Source organism: Kryptolebias marmoratus, linkage group LG1, assembly GCF_001649575.2.
Source record: "Kryptolebias marmoratus isolate JLee-2015 linkage group LG1, ASM164957v2, whole genome shotgun sequence".
In the NCBI taxonomy this organism is placed as follows: domain Eukaryota; kingdom Metazoa; phylum Chordata; class Actinopteri; order Cyprinodontiformes; family Rivulidae; genus Kryptolebias; species Kryptolebias marmoratus.
Genome location: NC_051430.1, coordinates 19,554,897 through 19,567,573, shown reverse-complemented (window position 1 = coordinate 19,567,573; position 12,677 = coordinate 19,554,897). Strand labels below are relative to the sequence as shown.

At 39.0% G+C, this 12,677-nt stretch overlaps 1 protein-coding gene across 8 annotated transcripts in view; it reads left to right on the top strand.

Annotated features, from left to right (window-relative positions):
* The window catches only part of LOC108234538 (prune homolog 2 with BCH domain), a 39,979-nt gene that overhangs the window by 3,727 nt on the left and 23,575 nt on the right, over positions 1-12,677 (top strand). For 6 of the 8 annotated variants that reach the window (XR_001808531.3, XM_017413769.3, XM_037975996.1 and 3 more), the window contains exons 2-6: positions 2,259-2,345; positions 3,198-3,400; positions 3,713-3,879; positions 4,783-4,893; positions 5,789-5,877. Coding sequence is in view for 7 of the 8 variants with exons in the window: in XM_017413769.3 (XP_017269258.1) it covers positions 2,259-2,345; positions 3,198-3,400; positions 3,713-3,879; positions 4,783-4,893; positions 5,789-5,877 (657 nt within the window). In the remaining variant the exon portion in view is untranslated. Of the gene's footprint in view, positions 1-2,258; positions 2,346-3,197; positions 3,401-3,712; positions 3,880-4,782; positions 4,894-5,760; positions 5,878-12,677 lie in introns of those variants that run through there. The other 2 variants (XM_017413772.3, XM_017413773.3) reach the window with 2 other exon arrangements.

The window sequence follows — 12,677 nt, the reverse complement described above, 5'->3', positions numbered from 1 at the left end:
CTCATAATTGCTGAGGCATAAAATACCTGCTGACTACCCAAACAGTCCGTTTTACTGTCTTTTTTGAGGCTGCCAATGTGAAAAATACAGATAAAAACTGATATCATCTTAATCAACCTGACTAAACTAAAGGATTCATTTTCTCAGCATCTAATCTCACAGAAATGTTCTAAATATATGGCATTCAATAGAATATGCAAGAAAGGCCATGTTTCTAGGAAGTGGTTGCACGTGCACTGTATTATGTAAATAAGCCTTTCAGGCTGCGGCAGGAAGCTTTTCATCCCCACATTAGCTCGTACTGCTTGCTTAATTTTAAAAATTTTATCCTGTGTGGAGAAGAAATTCTTTATCTGCAGGGACTTTTCTTTTCCAGAACCTCAGAGGTAAATAATGTTAAAGGATTGTAATTGTGCAATCAGTTTTATAATACGCTGGAAACGAGCACATTTCCACATATCTCATTTTTGAGCACAGAAGGAGAGAGGAGAGTAGTTGAATATGGTAAGACAGGGAGGGAGAGCACTTAGATTGAAAGATATCAAATGGCTAATACACACGCACTTCAGTGTTCTCCCGTTGCAGAGGAACACACACTGGCCTTTTCTCCTGCTAATGCTTCACTTCCTCTTCAGGCTATCTAGTATTGATTTAGCTTCCCTCACATGAAGGAACAGCCCTTCCTCGTTCACACTATCCCTCTCCTTCTCACACACCTTTGCCGTATTCCTTTCCTCCCGTAATTCCCCTTTTGCCTCGCTTTCCATTTATATTTCGTCTCTTCTGCTTATCACTTATTTCTTCCCTTCCCTTTAATGTTTCCCACTATCACATTTCTCCCTCACACCTTTTCTGGACGTCTGACCTATACCCCATTTATTTGATTCCCCCCCCCCCACACACACACACACACACTCTTTTTCAATAAGCCTCTTGAAAGTATTTCCCCTCTTTCCTCCATTTTCTACCCTTGCTTCCTTCTTTCTCATTTCCAGTATTATCAGCAGCCACTAACCTCTCCTCTGCCCTCTCTCACTCCTCTTTTTGTTGATCCATCTCATCTAGTTATGAAGAGACTAGTTCAGTTTTATTGTTCTTTAGTGTGACTTGAGAATTTGCTATCAAACATCTAAAGTGTTTAGTTAAAAGGATAGTTCACATTTGTTGAAATGGTGTTTTTCTAAATTGAGGTCTTTTACAGAGCTGTCTACAACAGGTAAGACATTAAGTGCTCATAATCTTTCCAGAGAATCCAGAAACACCAGGACTTGCATACAAGGTTGTGACTGAGAGGAGTGAAAACAAGGAGCTTATATCTATTGGGAGGGGTAATTAGTGAGTGAAAACAGGTGTACTGATTACAGATTGCTGACAGGTGCCAACATAAACACCAAGAATCCCCAAACCATGACACTTACTTCACTGGAGCGTCCTGCAACTAAGATGTGCTCCAGATAAATGTGCCTAATAAATAATGTTATAGAGGCCAGATTTATTGGTTCAGCTCTTCTGTTTGAGCTAAAACAACGGAGACTGACACTGAACGGAGACCCATTGCAAGTTTTTGATGGTTGTGGGTGATTTTGTTCGAATTGACTGATGTGTTTCTTTATTTCAGAAATTGTAACAAAATAATCATATGGGAAGCTTTTGATAAACATTCAAGAATTATTTACAACTTTGTCAAAAACTGCAAGGGATTCAATCTATCTCGACACACTATATCTCTATTTGAATGAAAATTTTGTAGTTATATGTTTCAGGTTTATTAATTTTCTGCAATATTTAAAAAAAATGCAGAGGGTGAATTTTCAGTCGATGCAGTGAGACTTTCATCACTGACCAAAACAGGGCCTTTGTCTTTACTATTACATGAAATGACTGGCAAATTAACCATATCACTCAGAGTATAAAACTGAAAGAAATTTCTCCTGCTGTTTTAGGTTGTTGTGTTCCTGATATAAATGTTTGTTTTCTTTTTAAATACTCGCATATTCAGTGCTGAAGTGGGTCCTTTGTCAAACACGAGCTAAAACGTGCAGCACTATGGTTTCATCATTAATTCATACTGTGGGTTTGAAAATGCTGCAGTCATCTAACATCTTTGTGCTCGCTCAATGAGGTTCAACTGAGACATTATTCTCTGTGTATCAGCTATCAGATCAAACAACAATCGGATGCCGTCAACTGCTTCCTGTGGCTGATTTTTGAAAACAAAGAACTGAACTTCTGTGTGTGTGTGTGTGTGTGTGCCTGAGGGAACCATCCATGCTGTTTTAGGTGGACCAGAGCCTGATGTCAACACTGTGGCAGCAACACTGTGCCTAGCACTACACCTCAGCCAGGTAACGTCAATTCTCTGTATGAGTGCTTTTTACAGGAAACCCCATGAAAATGTGTTGTTTTTTAGAACTTGAACCAGTTCACATAGAGCTGAAGAATTAGTGTCTAGCCCAGTCCCAGTACATGCCTTTCTTAAGAGCCGTTTATTTTAGGTTTGTTTACAAGTTTATCTGACAGGGAGCAGAATTTGCTTGCTGCACCTCTGCACCCTACTAAAGTTTGCGTTCCTCAGGACAAGGAGCAGGTTGTGCAAGGCTTTGGTGGAGGCATATTTTGCAGCAGAGTGATTGGCTCTAAAGCAAGACCCTGTGACCCTGTTACAGATTTTTCCATGTCTTGACATGTATGACCTTAAAACTGGAAGTGCTACTCTATTTTTGTCATAACTATATGGAAAAAAAATCACAATTTAAATAATTAAATTATTCATTATATCAAAACGCATTTGTTGACCTTCGCCAAGAAGATATGTTTTCCGTACCGTTTGTTTGTTTGTTTGTTTGTCTGTGCAGAAGATTACTCAGAAAATAATGAACAGATTTTGATGAAATTTTCAGGAAATGTTGTCACTAAGAACAAATGATAAAATTTTGGTGGGAATCGGGATCACGATCCAGCTTCTGCAGTTTTTCAATGACTCTATGGCCTAGGCAGAGGTTTACTGTATAGACTCAAAGTTGTCTTATTTTAATACCTTTATGGACAACTTTTAAAAGCTACTTTTTTGTAATTTACTGTATTAAAATATTAAATTCATCCAGTTATATTGGGTTTATTTAAACACACACGAGAAACGGGATTCTGAAGTGATTTTTATTTATTTATTTATTTATTTGTGTGTGTGTGTGCTCCAGAGGCAGTCGTCAGGAGGAGTGTGTGTGCCTGTGCTGTGCAGAAAGCGATGTGGCACCGTGTTGCCTGACGAGACCGTGAGGTATCTGCAGAGGGTGAAAATTAGTGAGAGTCTCTTGCTCTGGAAGGATGACGTAGACCTCGTGAATCTTCATCATTCTGGAAAACTTTTGCTCACACTCCTTAGAGATGGGCTGCTTGACAGGTAAACACAACTGAACACTGCCAGTCAGGTCGGGACCTAAGTCGGACAATGGAAGTAGTTGGTCTAAATGAAGAATATTTTACACTTCAGTAAAATGTGCAGAAAAATATGTGGAACAATTCTTTAGCACAGACGCATCGTCATAGAAGATTTACCTGTAAATGGGAATATATTTCAGGCCTGTTTATGGTAGTGTCTCATGACCAAAAAAGAAAATTACATTTATCCAACCCCCCCCCCCAAAAAAAAAAACCCATAAACCTCTTCCCCAGCAGCCACCTTTATCCCCTTCACCTTTTTATTCTCTCCCAGCTCTGAACGCAGCACTTTGGAGTCCAGCGTCCTGCGTGTTGTCCATCACGACGGGCAGCGGGACGCGGCCGATGATGGGGCACTGTCCGTGCTGACGACCGTTGCCAGAGAGATTCTTCAAGAGGCATCGGAGCAGAGCAGAGCAGCACTGGGGGAGGCTCTTGGAGGTGAGGAAGGCACAGGCGCCACCCCCCCAGGGGCGGTAATGGGGCGATGAAGGGGGACACACACACAAATCCTCTGACATGACTCGCTTAACACCCACCAGGAGAAACGCAGGAAGAACTGAGATGAGGGTGAATGTGGCTAAGAAAGAGCTTAGAAAGACACAGTTAGTCTGTGAAGGTCTTCCATTTTTTTAGGAGGCTAAGTAAACAAAAAAAGTGCTCACAGTTAATTATTTTACAAAATATTTTAAAGATAACAAAACAGTAGGTCAAAAGGGATTAATTGCTCTTGAGAATTTGTACACCTGTGTATGGAAAAACTAACATTTCTAAATCAACAGGACCAATTTTTAATTACTATCCTCTCAAAACGTGCTCATCTACTGTTTGAAGATGAAGAAAAATAAAAGTGTCAGTCAGGTATTTAAGGCAAAAGTAGAGAATGAAGCACAGTGACAAAGACTGATGAACAGAGCAGGAGATTAATGTACTGTGAGTGGTCGACCTCTCATATTTCTTTGTGACAGTTCTTTGCTGAATGCATTTTCAGGTTCATTGATTCCTAAACAAGCCAATAGCTCTACTCTGTTTGTAGACCTTAAAATCTCTGTGCAAGGAAAATCATTAGATGGGAAAACCTGACGCTTATTAGCTATTTACATTTATTTTTAATAAGTGATATGCTTTAGTTCTGACACTCATACAGTACTTTGATAAAAGTGGTTCTTATTGGATAAAAAAAATCAACTTGATTACTCATCCTGCACAAGAGGGTCAGGCTTGTAATAAAGTCTGAGCAGCACACTCATCAGCATGTTATTTTTGAACCTACATTGAACTTACTGTATAAATAAGTGCCAGATGCAGTTATTGACTGGAGCTTTTTTGTGTTTGTGTCTTCAGAGGCCTTGCGACTGCAAAGAGAAGCCTTGTGGATCGAACACGGCTGTCGTTCAGACGAGCTGGAGGAGCTTGTGAGATCCTTGGAGCAATGGGCAGAAATTAGGCAACAAGGTGCATTTCTGAACACGCGGCGCAGCTGGGCTTTAAATAAACGCTCTGCAGACACAAAAATATATGGGAGAGAGTCAGGGATGTTTGCTATGTCTCACTCAGAAATTCACTGCATGAATGAAGTTCTTGTCGCTCTGTGGAGCTAAGAGAAAATGACAAATATTTGCTCATTTTGATTTGGATGCCAAAAAGTGAGGGACTGGGACAACAGAGGCTGGAAAGGTTGCGCAGTGCTAAATAAATCCAGCTGGTGGAAGAATTCACTTCTATTAAATGGTAACAGTTCGGCAGCATCATGTTGCATTTACAATAAGCAAATGCTTTTCAAATTCCCAGTAAAAAAATCGGATGTATTTAAATTAAATTCTGTGTAAAAATTTGTCTTTAGTCTAAAAACACTTCAGAACATGTACAGTTTAAAAAAAAAATCTGTTCTTTTAGCTTCGACACAGGTAGCGTAAGGAGTATTTGTTTTTTGCTTTTATTTATTTTTCATTAAAGTTCCATCACATATAATCAATCCTCTTCTGCCTCAGCTTCCATCTTGGGAGCTAAAACAATTCTTGGGTCAAATTAAAACTAGAGTTGTGTTAGGATTTAGATGGTGTCATCCATTTCTATTCACTAAATACACCCGAAAGTATTCACAGGCATCGGTTACATTTTAAACTAACTGATTTTCTATCTTATCCTAGTTTTTTTTTTTTTTTTTGCACGTTTTCTGATTTTTAACTCATTGGTTCAGAACGGAAACATCCTTTCAGGCAGCTCTCACTTCTGCAGAGAATATTCATGCTTGTGTTTTTCTCTGTCTGTTGTGAAATTGTTTTGTATTCCTTCTGTGTGTGTTTTTAATATAACTGTTAGTCTGTTTGTGTGTGCTGACTGGATGTAGACTTAATGCAGCTGCTGGCGATGAAGCTGAAGGAGTTTTCTGATGGAGAGATGACCATAGCTCTCACCTCACTGACCACAGATAAGGAGGTAGATTCATTTTTATGTTGCTTTCAAAGTAAACCATTTTTTGTTTTAACTCTATGATCTTTGTGCCCAAAGTATGTCATGTTGTGATATATCACTGAATACAATTGTTTGTAATATGCAAAGGGGTTGATGATCAAAACATAAAAATCCACAGGTTATATTTGCATTAAAGCGATAGTTTAGAGCAGCGATTCTCAAAATCTGGACTTCGAACCGGACCTGGAAACAAGTCGATATAAACCGAGCCAACATGTTATATTGCATTGCATTGAAATTAATTAGTAATGAGTGGTATACCTCCTTTAAGAGTTCTCAAAGAAAGTCTTGTGTACAGCGTGAGTGAGGGAGAGAGGGAGCCTGTGTCCATATAGGCCAGTGGTGTTCAGTCCTGGTCCTGGAGGGCCACTATCCTGCATGTTTTAGATGTTTCTTTAAAGGGACACACCTGATTTGAATGACTGAGTGATTAACAGGCTTCTGCAGAATTTAAATACTTGCTAAAGAGCAGAGAAACAACTAAAACATGCAGGATAGTGGCCCTCCGGGACCAGGACTGAACACCACTGATATAGGCGGTATTTTACTGTAACAAAATAAGCACATTTTCCATTGCACTGTCACAACCAGGGAGCCATGCAGCCGTGTTTTGCACATCAAATTGTGAAAATCATGACTAATTTTTGTAAGCGCCACTTGTGAAACTGTGTTCTAGGTCAATGGTTCCCAACCCTGGTCCCCGAGGAACCCTGTCCTGCATGTTTTCATTATTTCCCTGCACTTCAGCAGGTTTTCAAGTTCTGCAGTAGCCTGTTAATCACTCACTCATTCAAAGCAGAGAAACAACTAAAACATGCAGGATAGTGTTCCTTGAGGACCAGGGTTGGGAATCACTATTCTAGGTCATGTACAGTATTTTGTTACCCACCTCCGCCCCGTCACAACTCCCTTGGCTCACTTTGTACCCACCATATCAACCAAAGCAGTTTGCAGCCTCGGCCTCTGCCTGAAAAGAAAGGTAGACTTAGAAAATCAAGTTTTCAAGGATGTGTGGATGGATAAATCTTTATTTATTTTGTCCTCACCACATATCTGTGTGATTTCATTTTCAGCAATAAATGTAATAAAAAACTCAAATGAACAAGTGAACATTTAAGTCACTCTGACAGCATCTTTTGTGCAAAAGTTTAGGCAGCTCATCGGAGGCAGACGGTGCCTCTAGGGCACAGTATTTTAACTGTTTCGGGGCATCTGTAACTTTTTTTACCCAAGTCATTTTGACTAATACTGTTTCTTGTTACCATTAAGTCCAGTTTATTTAATCTGTTTTTTTTTTCTTGAGTGGAAACAACTGCATTTTACTTTGTTGGGGTATGAAAAGAAGTTAAGTTAATCACATCTAAGAAAGAATTTCTTATAAAACTACACTGTATATTAAGCCTTATTGTCAAAATTTAGGTTCACAAGCAACTTTAGGTAAACTGTTTTTTACGTTGCAAGTTATAAGCAAATTTAATCAAAAGAATTTGCTTATTGCTATATGTTCCCAACCTTTGACCATATCTAGAAATGAGATTCAGATTTTAAATATAAAGTTTGAAAACCCCTGGTTTAGAGCTCTTAAAGTGGTGTTCTGTGGAAAGGTTAGGAATAATGTGTATCTTACCTGATGTAGATAATTCTTTGAATGACCTTAGTTAGTAGAAATTGATTTTAATTCTGACTAGAAGTGAATGGCTTGTCTGCATGAAGCAAAAATTAAGCTGGATTCTTGCCTTATTAAAACATCTCAAATCTAAAAAAAAAAAATGAATGTGACCTTTATTTCATAAACCTTTCCATCGCTGTCAATTTCATATTTCATGGTCTTGGCTTAGCTCGTCAGTCCAGTCAAAATTAACCTTTGTTTCTCCAAACTGAAGTCGTTCAAAGAGCTGTCTACAACAGGTAAAATAATAATTGTTCATGATTATTCCACAGAATCCCTCTTTAAAAGATCTGAACTATCGCTTTAAGGCACATGTTGTAAAATCTAAAAGTGTAATGGAGTTATTGCATTTTAAAGCCTCATTAGTCCTAATGTTTTTAATAAATTATGCTGGCTATATTGAAATATAATGCCATCCACTTTCTCCAGAAGTTTATAACGACTTGCTGTCTTCTAGTAGACAAATGGATTTAGACAAAAGTGAGTACAATCATTTTTCTTTTTGAAAAGTTACTTTTGATGGCTTGAGTGTTTTGGTTACATCACACCTGCACAGTGTCACATTTTGGAGGTGTTTTTGTGTAGCGGAGGAGCCCCTCTGAAGTTGTGATGTTCTGAATTTGGATGAGATGCAGATGGAGGCCCAAAAGCCTCAGACACAGTCATGTATCACCATCCTCCCCGCTGGTATCCAAAAATCCAACAACCACACTGAAACGTGCGCTCGTTTTCACACACGTTTGTGCAATGTTGGTGTTGACTTCGCTCGCCGTCTCTTGCTTCTTCACATTTGCTGTTGCAAGCTCACAAACACACACACACACACACACACACACAAAAACACATAAACAGGGGGTTTAAGCTTTTAAGTTTACCCCTTGCTTTTTTTTTCCTGCTGCATTCTCTAATGTGTTCTCTCCCCCCCACATACACACAAAACCAGAGGAAAAAAAAGAAAAATCATTCATTATTTCTTTTATATTTCCTTCTCAAAGCCCATTTTTCTCAGCAGCTGCCTAGCGTGCGGTATTAGGCTATGTGTAAAATAAATGATGTCTGTAGCCGTAGGGGTATGGCTCTTCCTCCCCCAGAAAACTACCTAACGTCCAAGGAACATTAAACACCCAGATCCTCGTTTAGCGAATAAATAACCATTCATTTGAATGGCTTTGCTCGTGTGTGCGCACCGGACTTTCTGTGCATATTTTACCAGCACTGTGCCTACACGCTGCGTGTCAGGAGGGAGAGATGGAGACCGAGAGGGAGCGAAGGAGAGAGAGAGGGGGCCCATTAAAGACTTAATATAGAATAAATGGCCAGGGGCCTGCATGTCGCCAGCGGACCCCCACTCCACAGCGTCATGGTGGGTTACTAATGACCTGAGATCAGGCTCCAAAATGAACTCCTTATATGCATGTCATTTGCAGTGTGTATATATTTATATATTATTTTTTAATTGTGTTTGAAAAGAGAGTAAAACGGTATGAGAGTCATTTATTGAGGGGGCTTAGGGAAGTTCTGCCTTAAATGATTCTTTCCAGAAAACTAAATAAATTAGATTCAATTAGTCTTTAATGGTTTATGTGCTATGTGTTTGTCAGAGTGTGCTCTGTATGTGTGTGTTTGGCAGCAGTTAAAGGGGACTCTGTTAGCTTTTTGGGTGAGGAAAAAAAAAACTGTGGCAGTGATTGCCTAGTTAGCAGAAGAAAAAGATTGTGGTTGGTGGGGTAACGATATGGACACATCATATATGCTGACGAATGCATTTTTGTTTTCTGTACAAACACACATCAGTCAGTCTGGGTGCTGCTTTATAATGGGAGCACAAATGAAACGAGATTCCCTCCTTTTAGAAGCGCTACACTTCAGTCAGTACATCCAAATATTTCTGTCATTTTCTTAGAAGATACTATGATTTGCAAAAAAGTATTCATGGTTTTATTATTTGGTTTTAGACTCATCTTAAAATTTACAGTTTTTTTTTTTCTCATCAAACAATTTCGTACAGTGCAGTATTTTGTTTTTAACAAATACCTTTCATGATCTGTTATCCCTCAGAATATGTGTTAGGGGGGACCCTCAGCTACTACCATACCACATTTTAGTTACATATGTGTAAAACTGACTGAGTTATAGACATTTTTGTGCTTGCTAAGGCTGATTAGCTGAGGTGGCCATTTTGAATCAGGTTTAAAAGAAAGTTACTCAGTTGAAGGCGTGCATCCAATTATTACTTTGAGAATTCCTGAGAGTCAGATGAAATATTTTGCTAACAGACAGCAGGCAAGACACACACACACACACACACACACACACACACAGAGAGGCTTGTCTTACATCATGGTGGACAGTATAAAAATAAAAAACTGCCTTACTTAGAAAATGTTTTAGATCCTTCAGTTTCTACTTCTTTTGAATTATTTTAACAGCACTGACAGCCTTAAGTGTTTTGGAGAATGATTTGACATGTTTGACCAAAACAAACAAGTTTTTCCAAGTTTGATGATGAGAGTCAGATTTTGTTTTCAGATAGCTGAAGTTTTGGTCATTTCTGAGAATATTTGCTACAAATAGAGACTGATAATGTTACATGGTGCATTGGCAGTGTCACTTGCATTTAGCTTTTAAATGCTTCCTCTCTGAGTACAAAAGTTGCTCTGGTTTGAAACCAGTGGTTTCCACTCCCTGCTGGTCTCCTGAATTTACTAATTCAAGCTTTTAGTTGAACTGAAAGCTGGATGCATCTGCAATTCATTAATTAATATCCTCCCGGTCCAACAATAAATAAAATAAAAACTCAAATGCTGCTTTGTCAAAGCTGAGAAAGAGACCTTCAGACAACAACCAAAACTAGTCATGAGATCACACCTGTTGCATTAAGCAGCTTCTCTAACAACTCTATAATAGTAGAAAAAGGCTCCACACAAGATGATAGGATAGAAAATCCAAACTCAGGGATGCACATTTTATATGTAGCATCCCAAAGAAGTAACACAAGTTGGTTGAAAGTACCAGCTGGAAGTGTGTTTTTTCTCGAGGGAAAATGTCTTGTTTTGTACAGACACGCAGAAGTTAAATTATTTAACACAAATCGTACTAAAAGCGCAGTGTTCACACGTTCATGCCAGGGAATGTGTGCTTGAGTTCGTCACAACTCAAAAATTAGCGCTGGCAGATGAGGCTGCAGTTGGATGAAGCCTCTTCATGCTGTGGAGTTGATGAACTGTGGGAAGGACAGGAGCCCACAGCCACAAACATGCACACAGATCCATGAATATGTGAATAATGTGTTTTTGCTCGTGTTAATATGGACAACTAAGAACTACAATATGTTCTCAGAGATCTTTGTTGTCTGTTTTTACTTCAAGCTGTGTTTCCGCTCCTCTTTTTCTCTGCTCATACAAAGGATAAAGTTTGAGTTTTAGTTTGACTAATCCACTGTTCCAACAAGGCTTAATAATGATTTTAATGATGTTTGCGTTCTCTGGGTAGTAAACAATATCAATCATTTTTTGGTCTGAGTGTGATCATGCTTTGTTTGTATATTAACTGTGTACATTTCAGTGTTTCTGTCCATCCGTTTTCTGTCAGTTATTCAAAGAAGCAGAATGATCTTTATGGAGAATTTATCTTTTTATATATGTCAATATCATCTTTTTTTTTCAACTAATGGTTGAATTCTATCCAACCTAAAACCCACCTGTAGATGGCAGTATAGGATGCTTACTGGTCAAACATAACTTTCCAAGCCCCAAAACAGTGCCCAACAGGATCATTTGTCTCGTAATACTATATCTGCCTCACTTTTAGCAAAAAACAGGTTCAGCTGAAAAACTGAATCAGATTTCAATGCCCAGTAACTGGTTACTACGTACCAACTTATCAGTCAGTTGTACACTTTATTTTGCTCTTACTCCATTTGAAGAAGAGTTGGGTTTTTTTTTCTTTTTTTATCTTTAAGGGGTAATCTGTCATTATTTTCTGCTTCCTGTGTTTCCTGAAAGAAGCAGAATCCCTGCTATGAGCAGAAAACTCAACCCTCCCTGAGCAACAATCACAGACAGAATCAGTTCAAGCTCTAATGGACATCTTTGTTTCTGAATTAGTTTTTTTTTTTTTTAAATTCTTTTTATCTGTGGATGTCCATAATGTCCCCAACTCTCTGTATCTTTACTTTGGATTTCAGGTTTTTTTTTTTGGTGGCATTGATTGTTTCTAATGCGTTGTTTGTTCATAGTCCTCCGGCCCTTCTGTTTGTTTATGCAGGGCCAGTTTTGCCCTGCGCCACTTGCACAAATAATTATGCTCGCTAATGAAGGGGCCCGCAGCCACTGCACTCGGTAAATGCCTTTCTGATGAGCAGCACTGGGAGACAGCAGGTGCAGGGTGGGCCTCCCAGGGACTAAGATTGAAGACCAGGAAGCCAGGGAGCCACCCCCCACCCCCATTTCTCTAGTTTTCTATTAGGTACTTCCTTGACTTTTAGGGGTTTTGTTGTGTTGCAGGAATGTCAAACTGTAGGAAGATTCAAAAATTTCAGTTTATAATGTTAATTTATAAACAATATTATAGCTTGGAACTTTTTGCTTAAGTAGTTTGTTTAGGCTTCAACAATGTAATGATAAAATCTCATTATTTCAATGTAAAGATATCCATTTGTTTGGGTACAACAAAACAACCCATGGAATCGTGGCATTAATTTAAAGACGTTTGGGGAAAGTGCTGCACACAGCGCTGCTTCCTCTCAGTGTTCCGCTGATGTTTCTTTCTCATCGTCTCGCCTAAAGAAAAAGTATCTTTCCTTTCGTTCTTTTCCCCCATTTCCCTTTTCCCCCTGTGGCTTCTTTGGGTTTTGAGGGCAAACAAATAACAAAGCAAAACATTTATAGACTCAGTGTTTGGATCTTGGCCCCCCAAATCCTCACACTTAGAGCTGATCGCATGAAGCATGTGGAGAGGGCCCATGTGAGACAGACAGACAGACATTTGGGTTTCTGTCTGCAAACTTTATTGCCACCCTCCTCCTTCCCCTCTTTTTCTCCAAAAACTTCATAAGCAGTAATACTCTTCTGCAAGTCTGTGTATGAGCACGAGG